We start from the raw sequence: 15,236 nt of genomic DNA on the forward strand, positions 1-15,236 counted from the left end.
CTGTTTCATGTGTATTCACTCATCAAATTTCTTCTATGTGTGACAGGTGCTAGGTCCTGGAGCTGTAATGCTAATAAGCAAACACACATGGCCCCTTCCTCTTGTGGAGCTTATACCCTAGTTGGACAAATGACAGAAATAAATGTATTGGTGATGTGTCTTATAAGAAATATATCAAGGATCTGATTTAGATTGCAGAGAAAGTCAAGGAAGTGACGTATGAGCTGAGCCATATTAATTCTGTCTGACTGGTAAAGAAACTGAGGTTTGTAAGAGGTAAAGGGACTTGCTTAAAGCTTCAACTTTGCAAGTAAATGTTAGTGGTAGGATCCAAGCCTGTCTTTCTAGCATTTAGAACCCATGCTTTTCCCACTATGTTGTGTAGCCTCTACAAAGACGGACATGTGTTACAAGTCTTAGGCATCAGGATGGTGTTTAGGAATGAACATCAGAGTAGAGAATCAAGAGAAGGACCTGGGTACTAAATACTGTGCTATTGGCAACTTTATGTGTGACCATTCTGAGCCAATATAGAGAAGGAATTGGTCTAGATTCTTGGAGCCTGAAGAGGGCGCTAGGGAGACACTGGTAGAGCTGGGATTTGAAGTCTTCATAGGAGCTCACACAGCTAGCTGAGGTGCCACAGTGGGAGTTGGGAGTTGGTCAGGGAGTACTCACTGGGTCCTGTTTGTTTCTACAGAGATTATGCTGAATCTGTGGGGCGGAAGGTTCGAGACCTAGGCATGGTAGTGGACTTGATCTTCCTCAACACAGAGGTGTCACTGTCACAAGCCTTGGAGGATGTTAGCAGGGGAGGGTCTCCCTTTGCTATTGTCATCACCCAGCAACACCAGATTCACCGCTCCTGTACAGTCAACATCATGTTTGGAACCCCACAAGGTATGGAGGCCCAAGCGGGTCAGAATTTCAGAAGTAGTCACTAGTCCATTAATTTTTTTATGCCTTACTCAGAAGCAGCAGGTTTTAGGTAAATGTATTTCAGCTCAAATGTAGTAGGGCCCTTTTATAAGTGCACGGCAGAGACTTGCATAGTCATTTAGTCGTCTGATATTCTTTCACTGGATACAGTTCTGGGCCTGCTGTATATGACGTTATATTTAGCACTTAGGTATATACAGTGATGTGCTGGCAAATGTTTAACAACCAGTTCTGGGGGGGGGCGGTGTGGTTTATAGCATTTGCTGATTTCCATGGTGTAAATACTCCCACTGTGTTCTATATCAAGCTCCCAACATGAAGTCACTTCAGGGCAAGTTGGGAAGAGATGCACACAGTCTGCTCTCACCAGTGAGGGCCGGCTCCAGCGCAGCTCTGGCACATACTACACTGAATGCAATAGAGTCCTTGCTTTCACCAGATTTTCTAATGAGGGACAAAGCATACAACAGGCAATTAGGATACTCTGTAAGTGTGCTAGAGAAGTGGGTGGAGGGGCTGTGAGAACAGGGAGGAGGCCCAGAGTAGGTTCCTTGAAGTCCTTCCCTGAAGTAGCTTTTAGTCCTTTGCTCCCAGATTGTTGAGACTCAGCCAGCTGATTCCCTGCTCGTTGCTTGCGCTCACAGCACAGACCTTTCGCTTTTCCCGCCACCCTGGGGCTTTCTATTTGCCCCACCAGTTTTACCCATAACAATGGAGTGTAGAAGCCTCTCCAGTGGGTCATTTGTCTTTCTGAGGAACAGCCCCTCAGGATGTGTGAAGAGAAGTCTCACAACGCTGTAAATCATTGTTGCCCAGGGGTGAGGAGAGGAGGTTATTTAGGGTCACAATTTGATCTTAATCCGTAACCTTTGAACTGATATATTAAAAAAACAGCTCTATTCTTAGGAGCACAGTAGAGAGCCAGGCCTTACAGAAGGGCTTTTTGGACCCCCGTGGCCTGCCTCCTGTGGTTATTCTCCGCATGGTCTTTTTGAATCTGTGAGAGACTGTCATGTTTCTTTGGTTTTTACTACACGTCTGTGATCTAAGAATTCCCCAAAGAACTAGCTCTGTACAAGGGTGTCTGTTGCCCAGCAAAGAAATCCATTCACCTATCTTCCCAACCTTCATCCCCCTCCTCTCCCAACCTCTCCCCATCCCCATCCCAAGGCTTTTTGTCACTGTAATGGTTTTCTTGCTCATCTGAGGTTAGGAAGGGCTTGGTAGAGTCCAGTAGGTGGGCACTCAGATCTGTCATGGGAGAAAATAACTCAGGTCATTCCCTCCTGCAGAGCATCGCAACATGCCCCAGGCAGATGCCATGGTGCTGGTGGCCAGAAATTATGAGCGCTATAAGAACGAGTGCCGGGAGAAGGAACGCGAGGAGATTGCCAGACAGGCGGCCAAGATGGCCGATGAAGCCCTCCTCCAGGAAAGAGAGCGGGGAGGCCCTGAGGAGGGACTGCGCGGGGGGCACCCTCCAGCCATCCAGAGCCTCATCAACCTGCTGGCCGACAACAGGTACCTCACTGCTGAAGAGACTGACAAGATCATCAACTACCTTCGAGAGCGGAAGGAGCGGCTGATGAGGAGCAGCGCCGACTCTCTGCCTGGTGAGCTACGTGGCAGGGCCGAGGTGAAGTTCTGACTCTGCATTTCTCTAATCCCCAGGCTCTGTTGGGAGGGTGGCAGGCCCAGGGCTCTTGGGGTGGGCAAGGGAAATGAGCGCATCCCTTGGGCTCTCCCGTGGGCCAGCCATGCTGGTGTAATGATAACTTAAGACCTGGGCTCTGCTCTGTAGTTAACGTGGTGGGTGGGCTAGTATGCTGGCTCCCTGGGAACCAAGGTGGACGCCCTTCTTTCTTTAAGTAGTTGTCTGGAGGAATGAAGCTGTTTTCTGGGAACAGCACGTACCATGAAGTGGCCCCTTTGGGAAATTGATGTTATAGTCTGTGTACTGTGTGATTGATGTGATCAGTGATTGTTGTTCTTCCCTGGGCTGCTAAGCCTCCTGCCCATGGAGGGTACTTTCAACCAGATACCTCCTCCTTTTGTCTTGTAGGCCCGATTTCCCGTCAACCACTCGGGGCGACCTCGGGTGCCTCACTGAAGACACAGCCAAGCTCCCAAACGCTCCAGAGCGGCCAAGTGCTCCCCTCTGCTACACCCACTCCAGCGGCACCCCCCACCTCCCAGCAAGAGCTTCAGGCCAAAATCCTCAGCCTCTTCAATAGTGGCACGGTTGCGGCCAATAGCAGCTCTGCATCCCCCTCAGTTGCTGCCGGAAACACCCAGAACCAGAATTTTTCCATAGCAGCGAACAGCCAGCCTCAGCAAAGATCACAGGCCTCTGGCAATCAGCCTCCAAACATTTTGGGACAGGCAGGATCTGCTCGGAACATGGGCCCCAGGCCTGGGGCTCCTTCCCAAGGGCTCTTTGGCCAGCCTTCCACTCGCCTGGCACCCGCCAGCAACTTGGCTAGCCAGAGGCCCGTGTCTTCCACAGGTATCAACTTTGACAATCCAAGTGTACAGAAGGCTCTGGACACTCTGATACAGAGTGGCCCTGCTCTCTCCCACCTGGTTAGCCAGACCACAGCACAGGTGGGGCGGCCCCAAGCCCCCATGGGATCATACCAGAGGCATTACTGAGGCTAAATCTCAACTACCCCTGGTCCCCTCTTCCTCTGGCCTCCCACCTCTTGCGTTCTAAATAGAGTTATTTGGAAGATGTTCTCTGCACCTCTCCAGGTCCACATCGAATGTCATAAGTTTCTACCATCTGCTCTCTTCTGCCCAAGGCTATGTTGCTTACCCCTTCCAGAGTTCGAGTTTATACTGCACTGGAGGTGTATTTTGGTGGTGGTGGGGTGGGGGTTTGGGGGGTTTTGTTTTTGTTTTTTTGTGGGTTTTTTTGGTAGAAAGTAAATATCTCTGGGGTCATGGGCAGTATAGATGTCTGGGCTCCATTTGTATTTCAGTTGTCTCTCTGTCAGCTGGACGTGGGGCAGGGGAGGAAGAAGCAGCTGAGCCCCAGCTGGGTGAGCTTGGGGTAGCATTTTCATGTTGAAAGCCACTGCCTTTGTTCATTCTGAACCTACCATGGGTGTCCAGCCTCACACAGGCCCACCAGAGCTCGAGCTTCTGCCTGCAGCTCCTGTGTAGGGTTCCAGAGCAGCAGGTTGGGCTTGGTGGGCACGGTGTCCTCTTACCCCATCCCACATGACGTGGGGTCTGCTTGAGGACTCAGAAGCCGGCTGGCTACTCAGCTACTGGAGTTGTTGAGGAGTGGCCAAGCCGGCCACTTTTCTGCCTGACCCAGGGTTGTTGGGTTTTGGTTTTCTCTTTTTTTCTTTTTGGCTTTCATTTCAATGAAAGATCTCCCGTGGACTGCACAGCTCCAGTCACCAGCAGTTTAACACAAACTGTGAACCTGGGCCCCAGCCACTCTTACCCCTAATATTTCTGTTAGCCTCTCCCTCACCAGTGGTAGTTGAATGGAATCGGCTCTGAGAAGGCAACTCTAGACTCTGGCAGTGAACACCCATTTTTTTTTTCAGTGATTGCTTTGAGCTTTTGACTCAAAAATCTGGCTCTTGTTCTGTTTTCTAAGCAGCAGGAGATAGGGACCATTTTGATGTCAGACTTTTGGTAGCTGGACATGTTCTTGATACAGGAGGCTGTTCATAACTTTTGAGCCAGAGTGAAGATACTAGAGGGAGGACTTCTGGCTGCTGCTCTACATGGAAACAAAGGAAGCTGCCCTCTCCCTAGGGATGGTGCTCATTAGAGCCTTGCGGATCAGTCTCAAGGGGCCCCTGGCAGAAACGAGGGAGAGCAGTGACTTCACCTGAGTCCCTGCCAGTGGCTGAGTAAACAGTGGTTTCAAAAACTCAAGGTCCCCAGATGGCAGCATTTTATGTTCTGACCTGTTTGTGTTATATAGTGTTTTTTTCCTCTTTGGAACTTTTGTGTTGTTAATAAGATGAGATGATTACTTTTTAATTAAAACGAAAAAGTGAAAGCTGTGTTGTCTTTCTTGGGTGTGCATATCCGCAGGGCCTCTTTGTGAGCGTTCCTTCCCAGAGTTTGAAGGTGAGGTTCCCTGACAGAGCACTGATGGGTTTCGGTCTGCCATGAGCCTGCAGTCAGGCCTCAGAACCTCTTTTAACCCTAGCTTCTCTCCTTATGCAGCTCACCTAGTACAGTTCAGAGCAAAAGCCTGCTGGTTAATTATAATGCTATGTAAACATCCTTGTTTGTGGCAGACTTGCATTGTGTCAGAGACTTATCCTCTTATTCTAGGAAAGGAAAACAGGACTTGTGAAGAGGCCTTTCCTGGCCAAAGGCGAATGGAGAGTGGGGTGCTCTCCTGTTTTGATTTTGTCTCACTTGCCGCCCTCTGTCCAGCCCATTATGCAAGGAGTTGGCAGAAGCAGAGTCACAGGTAGGAGCTCTGGAGAGCATTTAATAGCCCCATCAGGAAATTTGGAGTGGGTGTGGTGAAGTGACTGGCACAAGGCCTCCAGTGGATTAGGGACCTAGATGCTGACATTGCTGAGCCTGACCTAGAAGTGCTCACCATCTCATAGGAGATGTTGTGGGTGCAATGCCCCTGCTGCCAGTGCCTTTGTCCCTCTAGGACAGGGCCCCAGAACTATCAGTACACTAGGCAACCCGCCTGGAGTGGTGGTCAGTGTTTCTGATTAAGAGTCTAGGGTCCTCCTGGAGGGCCACCTTTTAACACCCCTCTTCCCACCTACTAATTCTTCCCCCTGGAGTGTCCAAACAGCACACCTCAGGCTGTGAAGGGTATAATAAAATTATTTTTATTGCATTTTGTGCAGATGGGAGTCTAAAAAATTAATACATAAAAGCTATAAAGCATTAAATGGGAGCATTCAACAATAAAGGAAAGAACCAACCCTCTCCTTTTCATATTGGCACAGAGAACACAAGATCAATACTGAGGCAGAATGCGGAATACTGAAACACATGGAAAGTTAAAGGCAGGCCTAATAATAGTAATAAATACTCTTGATTTGGTTTGCAACCTCTCCTATTTACAAGGGTTTTCAACTTCATTGCATTGCCCTGCACATAGATCGTCTAAAACAAAAGCAACACTAGTTATCACTACAAGGCTATTGAAATATTGCACTCAGAATAAAAGTCACTTGAATGGACATGAAACATCTAGCTACATGATTATAAAGATAATTTGATGAGTGACGTGTGATAACGTTCATAACAAATATTGCACATGTAGCACAGAAAACTTGGGGTTTTGTTGTGGGATGTCTGTTTTCATCAACCGAAACTGCTCTTGCCAACCAGACAGTCTAGGCCCAGATAGTGCAACTTTGGTTCCCTAACTGATGTTAATATACCCCCTTTCCCTTCTACCTAGCCCACCACTTCAGCCCAGGAGTGCTCAGGACCCCAGAAGGCTAGACCCAGCTGCGTCTGTCAGAGGGAGGTTCTTTGGAGGATGAGCGTGGGGAGTGCTGGTGTCTGATACCTCCGACTTCTGATTACTACCCGGAAGAATCTATCCAGCCCCCTGATCAAATTTCAGAGGGGCCTTGGCCTAACCGGCAGACATCCAAACCTACCTCCAGCCACACCTGGCCCAGTCTAGGTGGCACCAGCTCCACTCCAGCTCTGCCTTGGGCTCAAAGGAAAGGAGGTGGTGAGGTCAGGAGTACCCAGTAGCCTCAGCTCTGGGAGGTGGGCAGGATGTCTAACTAGATGCAAAGTTCAGGGCCCTGGGGCTGAAGGTACTGTACCCAGTCCCAGAGGGCGCTGGAACGAGCATGCAGTGCCTGCCGCCCTTAGTAAGGTGCCCTGGGGGAAGGGAGCCCGGCCAATGCGGTTTCCCTAAGGGTAGAGGGCACCTGCAACCGGGCTGGTGGAGCAGAAGCGCCAAGGACTGGTGTTGGAGAAGCCAAAGGCCTTGGCTCCTAGTTGGAGGAGGGCAGAGAGGCGCTAAGAACAAAGCACATAGCGACTCCAGCCCTCCCCCACGCCCAGGTGCCTGGGAGACGCAGCTAGAGGCAGCGAGGCCGGCCCCGGGACGCGGAGAAGGCGGCTGGGTCCCCGAGGCCAGAGCTGCCAGATGGACACAGAGGAGGGAACATCAGGGACAGCGCTGGGGCCTCCCCGGTGAGTCCGGCCCCCAACCCAGAACCGCCCCCGCCTCCCTCATCTGTCCCAGGGAGGAAACTCCAGGGGAAGGGACGCCCTCCAGCTCCCCGATTTCAGTCTTTGGCGAAGAGCCATGGGATAGGAGGAGCAGGCGACAAGCCGATTGAGGAGAGCCGCCTGCTCCCCCAGCGAAGGCACCGGGGCGGGGCTTCCTCGGTGGGGCGAGGGCCTCTCTCGGTTTCTCTTCCTTGAGGAGCGCCCCTCCCCTATCCTGGCCCCAGCTTGCATAAGAGCCGATGAGAAGAGGCTGCGCCCGTCTCTGCAGCCACAGTGGAAGCTCACTCCGCTGGGAGGCGAATCCAGGAAAAGCTGGACACTTGTCTCACTTCGTCTCCGAGAAGAACTAGAGGGAAGGGTCGGAAGCCAAGGGCGCGAGGAAAGGGTGAGGAGACGTCGAGGGGGTGTCGAGGGACCACGACTCCCGCCTGGGCCTAAAGCACTTTTGCTCTCAAAACTCTCGGACGTCAAGGAAAACCCAGCCTCCCGAGGCCTCCGCCTTCCCTGGGCGCCCCCAGCGGGAGAGCTCGACAGTGGCGAGAAGAGAAGTCCGTTGCGCTTCTAGTCACAGAAATATGGGGACGTTAAAAATACACGCGATGTCTCCTGTACACTATGTATAGGCTCGGCCGGCCGGCGCCTGCGGCCGCGCGAAGACAAGTGACGTAGACGGCGGAGCGCGGCCTCCCCACCCCGCGCCCTCCGGGCCGCCGGGGGAGGGGTGCAGAGCGAGGACGGGGCGGGGCGCGGGAAGAGAGGGAAAGGGCCGCGCGGACTACCGGGGTTCCTCAAAGCCCCAGCTCCGCTCCTCTCTGCGCCTCCTCCGACCTTTATTGCAGCGTCTCCTCCGGCGGGGCGAGGCCGGGCTTAGAAAAAGGGCAGCCGGGGCCGACAGGGCGACGCGCCAACGGGGCGCTCGGGGCTCTGGTCTCCGCGCGGGGCGGTCCTCTCCGAGTCAGCCCCGACCGACGTGGCCTCCGGGCTTCAGGCAGCGGGGAAGGGGGCCAGGGCGCGGGCACAGGGTCTGTATGTAAACGGTGACAGCGGCGGGGGGCGCGGCGAGGGCTCCGGGGCCGCGCGGGCCGGACGCGCTCGGGCCCGGGTGGCAGGTCCTGGCTCTCAGGAGTAGATGGTGATGACCTCGCGGCCGCCGCCGCGGACCAGCATCACCCGGTCCAGGTGCTCGGTGAGGACCTCGAGGAACTCCATGTCTGAGCGCCCGTCAAGGAGAAAGACCGTCCCCTTCCCTCCCGTTGGAATTAGGGCCGCGCGTGTTGGGCGCCAGGGGAACGCTGGGTTCGCGTCCCTGTTCGCGGTGCTGATTCTGAAGCAGACCCGTCTCAACTCTTCCTTCCCAGGGCCAGGACCTAAGTCCCCTGACATCCACCTCCCGCTTCCTCCCAATTTTAAGCCCAGGATACAATTTTCGTCACCGTTGCGGTTGCGGGGAGGCCCTGGCATGTTGAGCAAAACAAGCTTGGCGTCCCGGGATTTCTTGACGATGACCTCGTTCAGCCGCACAGCGGTGTGCATGCGCCGCACGTTGGACTGGTTCCTGAGGGAGGGACGGAGGGAGGCACGTAAGGCTGGGAGAAGGGAGAGTTGGATCCAGTCGCCCTTCCAGCCCCCCCACCCCAGCACTGGGCTGCTGGGATCTAGTCCTTGCAAGCCAGGGACCACCAACCCTAGACTTCTCCAAGCTGGGCTATTCAGAGACCCCAGAGGTCAGGGGCACAAACTGAGGGTTCATGGTGGAGTGAGAAGAGGAGGGACCCTGGCCAACCTAGGTGAGAAGTTAAAAATTCTGAAGCACTTACAAGTTCTCCCACTCCCTTCGGGAAACATAAGAGAAGCAAAGAGAGGAAGAAAAAGAGAGGGGTCAGAAAAAGCAGGAGAAGCTGAGGACTACCTGAGCCACCATCAACCACCCTGTGTGCAAACTGGTCCCGCTCTCCCAGCCCCCCAGGCTTCGCCTTTCCACTGCCTGCCCCAGGGAGTTCTGACCCTTAGCAATCAAGCCCAATCTGAGTCCTCAGATGGGGAAACCAAGACAAGGTCTGGGCGGGGTCTTCCGACTACCAGGCCAGGACCCCTTCTGCTCATTTGCTCTGCCATGGGGAGCAAGGACCCTGTAGGCTCACCCCAGACCCTAGCCCTTAGCCCCCAGGCCCATACGGCTTCATGCTGAAGAAGTCCTTGATGCCCTCTGAGGAGACAGGACTGGGGCCCTTGTTCTTCTCTGCCACAGATTTGTCCTTGGTCCAGGTGAGATGCACTTTCTCTGGATCTGCCTCGCCCTCCCGTTCGGGCTCCTCCCCCGGGGATGGTGAGCTGCTGGGGCAGCTGGGAGCACTCTGGTCATGGATCAGCTGCACCTGAGGGATAAAAGAAGGGACAACATGTGACTCCTTCGGAGGCCAAAGTTCCTGCTCGCACTGGCTGGAGCCAAACCACCCCGCTGCATACCTCCTCTTCCGGCTTCTCCTCGCTGTCACCAGCTGTCTCTTCTGGGACGTTGAGGCGAAGCCGAGTGTTGGCTGGATTCTTTCTCCGGATTGAGCCCCGAGACTCATCTGTGATACTCTGGATCTAGGGAGTGACACATGTTGGTGCCAGCTCTGCTGGAAATCACTACCCATGCCTGCCCTGCAAAGAGCTACCCCCAGAGCTGATGTTCAGCCAGGATGTGCACTTTCGGGATCCCTACCAGTTGTTAAACTATTGCAATGCTTCCACATCAAATAGCTATTGCCGCCACTGACCTGGCCACTCCAACCCCTCTCCAGGACCCCTGACCTCTCCACTATCCAGCAACCAAAGGGTTAACACCTGGTCCAGCTGGGCTCTACCTTAGCACTATGGTCCAGTGCCAGTTCTGATTGGTCAGAGCACATGCCATTTCTTACAATTTTACTGTCACCCACCTCCAAGATCTCTTCTGTCCCCAACCCCCAGGGTACCATAGCTCATTTCCCCAAGGACCCCACTCCCTGGGGTGGGGCTTTCATTCAAATGCCAGAGGGCCAGTGGTCCCACATTACCCACACTGGGGAGATCTTACACCCATACCCCATGAGAGCTCATCATTGTTACCCCTGAGAACCCAGTTGGAGGTTTGCCCCCAACTCTCATCATCAGCTGCATCCTGAAATATCCATCTGTTACCCACTCTCTAAGCCTCTCGAAGGGTCTGTCACATAATCCCTTGTCCCCCACACTGGCAGCCCACGCCCCTGAGGAATCATCCATACATATTTAACATCCACTATTCTCCCTTGGGCCCCAGAAGTCACATAGTGAGCGGAAGATCTGTCACGCATGCCAAAGCCCCTCTGCATCCTGGCTGGGAGGCTTGAGAGATGCAGCCGCTGTGTGTACCCCTGCTGCTGGGGAACCCAGTGCCAGAAGGTGGCAGTGCCAATGGCCAGGAGTGGGCCATCCCAAACCTGTGCACGCCCAGAGCTGGCAGCAGCTTGAGACTCTCCGAGCCCAGCCAGGGCAACCTCACCTCCCTCTCCCGCTCATTCTTGGTTAAATGCATCTGCTTGAGGATCTGGGAACGCTGCTCCATCACCAGCGTCTTCTCGTAGGTGTAAGCCGAGATGTCGCTTTCATGCTGTGGGCAGGCAGGGGTGGAGATGGGGTGGAGGAGGGGAAAGGGGGGGGAAAGTACGAGCTTCGGTGCAAGGCCAAGGGGAGGGAGGCAGGCCCCCTTCTTTCTGCCAACCTAGGGTTTCCCTATCCAATGACCTAGTTTAATCAACAGTTGTGGGAGGCAAGGACGAAGCAGAGGGCGATGCTCTTTGGAGGCAATGCGGCTCATTCCCTCCTCAGCCAAGCACAGGACTGGGCGAATGAATGGGTGAATTAATGAATGAGTGGATTAATTAATTACCTGGGTGAATGGAGACGGGGGAGAAATATAAAAAGGAACACAGAGATGAATGAATTTTGTACATGGATGAATGGATGAGTGAGTGAATAAATACATTAATGGATATGTGGGTGGATTAATGAATACACAGAGAGATGGGTAAATGGATAAATAAGCTGAGAGAAATGGACAGACAAGAGGCTGTAGCATGTAAGTGCGAGGAGCATGGACTCTAGAGCCAGTCTGCTTGGGGTTGAATCCTGGCCCTGCCACTTAGTGTGTGTTCGGGGCAAATTACTTAACCTTTCTGTGCCTCAACTGCCTAATCTGTAAAATGGAAATGCTGATAATTGTATCTATTTCATTGATTGCTGTGAGAAGTAATATACATAAAGTGCATAGTACAGTGCCTCACACGTAGTAAGCATTATTAGACATGGCTATTCTTACGAAGGAGAGAAGGGTGTATGGATGGATGGATGGATGGGCTCTCGGGTGAATACGTGAGAGGCTAAAAAGTGGGTGCAGGGAAGGGATCCAGCATCACAAGCTGATGGGAGTTGGAGTTCCCCATTTGGTTCTGGGGCCAAAGGGAAAGAGTCCAGAAGGGATTCCAAAACGTCAGAGGTGGCTCCTGGGGACTCACCATCTCCACCACTTCGACCTCCGCGGTGATACGTAAATGGTACAGAAATGTGGTCAAATCCTTCTTCATCTGGATGCTATTGTCGTCCATCTGGGCCACAGTGAAGATTCGCATCTTGCACTTCCGCCAGACCTGGAGTGGTGAAGGGGACCCAGAAAGGTCCAGCCCAGGTGCAGTGCGGAGACCCAGGGCCAGAACGTAGACAGAACCCTGTCCCTCACCCTTCCCACGCACCTTCCCACACATACATGCAGCCCCCCAGTCCTCTATCTCAGCGGCCACTCCCTACAAAAACGCCTCTGCGGGGCTTCCCTGGTGGCGCAGTGGTTGAGAGTCCGCCTGCCGATGCAGGGGACACGGGTTCGTGCCCCGGTCCGGGAGGATCCTACATGCCGCGCAGCGGCTGGGCCCGTGAGCCATGGCTGCTGAGCCTGCGCGTCCGGAGCCTGTGCTCCGCAACGGGAGAGGCCACAACAGTGAGAGGCCCGTGTACCGCAAAAAAAAAAAAAAAAAAAAAAGTTTTGAAAAACGCCTCTGCGTAGATGAGGGTCCCCTCATTAAAGCATCACTCGAATGAGTTAAACATTGCTCTCCTTTATAATTCAAGGACATCTGCAAGAGGAGACACCTTCAGTTCCCAGCACCTCAGAATTAAGGAGGGGATTGGAGCCCTTTCCCAGGAGCTCACGTGGAGGAGCTTCCGGAGCCCAGAAACCCCGCCCATGGATGTGGGCACGAGCACACAAACGCGCGGACGCTCACTCACGCACACGCATGCGCACCTTGTGGTGCCGCAGCAGGAAGGGCAGCAGCATAAGCATGCCGCCGTCGTGCACAATCCACCAGACGTCGATGCTGCCCTCCGAGAAGCGCTCCGGGTTACCAGGAAACATGGAAACGTTCTTGGTGACCAGCAGAGCCAGGTGACCGGCCGTGGTTTCCCGGACCAGCTCTGGAGGAGACCAAAGAGATGGCCAGACGGTAAAACAGTAACCCTGGTCCCCTTCTGGCACCCAGCACCCCACCCCCACCCCATCCCGCCTTGGCCTTGGGCTGAGGAGTCAGAAAAACCCCACCTACCTGGGCCTCATCGCTTGTTTGAATTTGGGGAAGCCTCTCTGGGCCTCCGTTTCCCCACCGTTCAAGTGGTGATAACAACACCTGCCCTTTCTGATTAAGAACTCGACCATGCAGGGCTCACTTAATCCTCCCAACCACCTTCTAACTAGGATCTACCGGTAAAGCCTCCTCAGGGTTTACCAGCTGCGTGACCTTAATCTCTCCGTGCCTCAGTTTCACACCAATAAAATGGAGACAGCAATGCCTAGCCCTCACAGGCCTGCTAAGAGAATGAGAGAAAGCCTCCACTTGTCTGGCACACAGAACACAGTCTGTAAGTGTTAGTTATTGTATTACTTAGTACCCACTACTACCAAGGCATCTGATGCCCAGAGAGGGTGAGGCACTTGTGAACAATCACACAGCGAGGAAGGGCCAGAGGGGAGATGTAGACCCGGGCCTCAGCGACTTCAAAGCTGTAGCTCTTCCCACTCCCTGCACTGTCTTCCTGCCAGGGTTGTGAACCCTGCCGGAGCCAAAACTGTCTCCTCCACACCTGAGTCCCTGGGCTCCCCGCACAGTGCCTGGCACATGGGAGGCTTTGAACGCCATCGCCTGCATATGCCAACTCCATACCTGTTATGCCTGGGAAATGATCCCCAGGCCCAAAGAAGGACCCCCCGCACACCCAGCCCTCTACCACCCCGAGCCCACACAGCTTTACCAATGAAGTTCCTCCACGTCTGATGAGCTTCCTTCTGCCGCCAGTTTCGGGGCCAGCCAACAAGCACGGTGTTGTGCTGCAGCCCCCCGAGGCCCCCGGACTGAATCAGGTGGGACACGCCATCTCGCAGGTTGGAGGAGATCACTACCTGGCAGAAGCCCTTCACCTTCTCTGCCTCCATCAGGCGCCGGATGGACTGCGGGCAGGGGAGGGCTCAGAAAAGGACCAGCCTCAGGCCTCCCTAGCCCTGCCCAGCCCCTTGCAGCCTCCCTAGCCCCCATCTCTCCCCGCCATCAGCCCTCCATTCCTGAAGCTCAGCTCTGAGCATGTCGGCCTCTGGCACCCCATCACCTATGGCCCCCGTTCCCCGCTGCTCAGTCAGAGCTCTTCATGTTGGGACACCACGCTTCCCACCGCCCTGCCGTTGCTCACACAGTCCCCCTGCAAGCTCTCACCCACCACCCAGAGCCCCTCCCCAGCCGACCCCATTGTCCATGACACTCTGCCTGGCCCAACTCAACCATCACCTTCCTCAGACACCACCCGTCCACCCAAACCACGATGAAACTGGGCCCCTCTGCATAGCCAGACAATTTGGTTTTTAACAGTTTTTAAAAGTCAGCATGACAGTGAGCATTTAAAACGCACATTCAATCTGCACAATGAGGGAAGTGTTCTTATTACTCTCATTTTATAAGTAAGGAAATTGAGGCTCAGAGAAATTAAGACTTGCTTCAGGCCATACAGATAATGGATGTTACTGTAGAAGTTCAAGTCCAGGGGTCTGACTCCATCCTTCACACTCTTAACCAAGCCTCTGATGTTAAACAGAAAGGGCTCCTGGGCTTCCCTGGTGGCACAGTAGTTAAGAATCCCCCTGCCAATGCAGGGGACATGGGTTCGAGCCCTGGTCCGGGAAGATCCCACATGCCGCGGAGCAACTAAGCCTGTGGGCCACAACTACTGAGCCTGCGCTCTAGAGCCCATGAGCCATAACTACTGAGCCCGCATGCCACAACTAGTGAAGCCCACGCGCCTAGAGCCCATGCTCTGCCACAAGAGAAGCCACCGCAATGAGAAGCCCACGCACCGCAACGAAGAGTAGCCCCCGCTCGCCGCAACCAGAGAAAGCCCGCGCACAGCAACAAAGACCCAACGCAGCCAAAAATAAAAAAGAGAGAGAAAAAAAAAGAGAGGGCTCCTATTTCTATCTCTGCCCCCGCCTGTTTAATTCAGCATGCAGTGGCTGAGAATGCGCTGTGCACCGGGCCAGGCCCCAGGGGAGATGGAGAGGCACAAGACCAAACCCCAGCCCTCAAGCTGGTCACAGGCTGGTGGGGAAGACAGAACGTACACAGAAGGCTCTCAAGCCCACCTGAGGTTGACAGGTGCTACGTTAGAGTTAATAACTGCAGAGCAATGTTGGGCAAATCACCTCCCTCTATGAGCCTCAGATTTCTCATCAGTCAAATGGGCATCGTGACAGCTGCCTCGTCCAGGAAGAGGGTGGATGACATAACATGATGCGAGTAGAGCTTAGTATATACAGCCTGAGAGATCCTAAACACAACGCATTCTATTGCTCTGCAGTTATTCACTCTAACCTCAGACGGGTTTGAGAGCCTTCTGTGTGTGTTCTATCTTCCCCACCAGCCTGTGGCCACCTTGAGGGCTGAGATTTGGTCATCTACCTCTCCACGTCCCCCGGGGCCTAGCCTGGTGCCTGGTACACAGCACATTTGCAGCCACTGTAAGTTGAATTAAATGGACCAGTGGAGGCCTCCAGCCCA

General features: G+C 53.9%; 2 protein-coding genes across 7 annotated transcripts in view; one reads left to right on the plus strand and one right to left on the minus strand.

Moving 5' to 3' along the window:
* NCOA5 (nuclear receptor coactivator 5) overlaps positions 1–8,354 on the plus strand; it is a 33,873-nt gene extending 25,519 nt beyond the window's left edge. For 2 of the 5 annotated variants that reach the window (XM_033433836.2, XM_033433837.2), the window contains 5 exons: positions 701–900; positions 2,232–2,552; positions 3,002–3,445; positions 5,245–5,386; positions 6,350–8,354. In XM_033433836.2, coding sequence (XP_033289727.1) covers positions 701–900; positions 2,232–2,552; positions 3,002–3,445; positions 5,245–5,386; positions 6,350–6,434 — 1,192 coding nt within the window. In that variant the 3' untranslated portion in view covers positions 6,435–8,354. Of the gene's footprint in view, positions 1–46; positions 901–2,231; positions 2,576–3,001; positions 4,964–5,244; positions 5,387–6,349 lie in introns of those variants that run through there. The other 3 variants (XM_049699138.1, XM_012534134.3, XM_004272931.4) reach the window with 3 other exon arrangements.
* Positions 5,748–15,236, minus strand: part of SLC12A5 (solute carrier family 12 member 5) — a 38,184-nt gene continuing 28,695 nt past the window's right edge. For both annotated transcript variants that reach the window (XM_004272929.3, XM_004272930.3), the window contains exons 18-26: positions 13,447–13,642; positions 12,446–12,615; positions 11,664–11,795; positions 10,652–10,759; positions 9,610–9,732; positions 9,319–9,518; positions 8,961–8,975; positions 8,565–8,698; positions 5,748–8,354 (exon numbers count right to left, since the gene is read on the minus strand). In XM_004272929.3, the coding sequence (XP_004272977.1) occupies positions 8,263–8,354; positions 8,565–8,698; positions 8,961–8,975; positions 9,319–9,518; positions 9,610–9,732; positions 10,652–10,759; positions 11,664–11,795; positions 12,446–12,615; positions 13,447–13,642 (1,170 nt within the window). In that variant the 3' untranslated portion in view covers positions 5,748–8,262. The remainder of the gene's footprint in view (positions 8,355–8,564; positions 8,699–8,960; positions 8,976–9,318; positions 9,519–9,609; positions 9,733–10,651; positions 10,760–11,663; positions 11,796–12,445; positions 12,616–13,446; positions 13,643–15,236) is intronic.

Source organism: Orcinus orca, chromosome 16 (genome assembly GCF_937001465.1).
Source record: "Orcinus orca chromosome 16, mOrcOrc1.1, whole genome shotgun sequence".
NCBI classification, from domain to species: Eukaryota; Metazoa; Chordata; class Mammalia; order Artiodactyla; family Delphinidae; genus Orcinus; species Orcinus orca.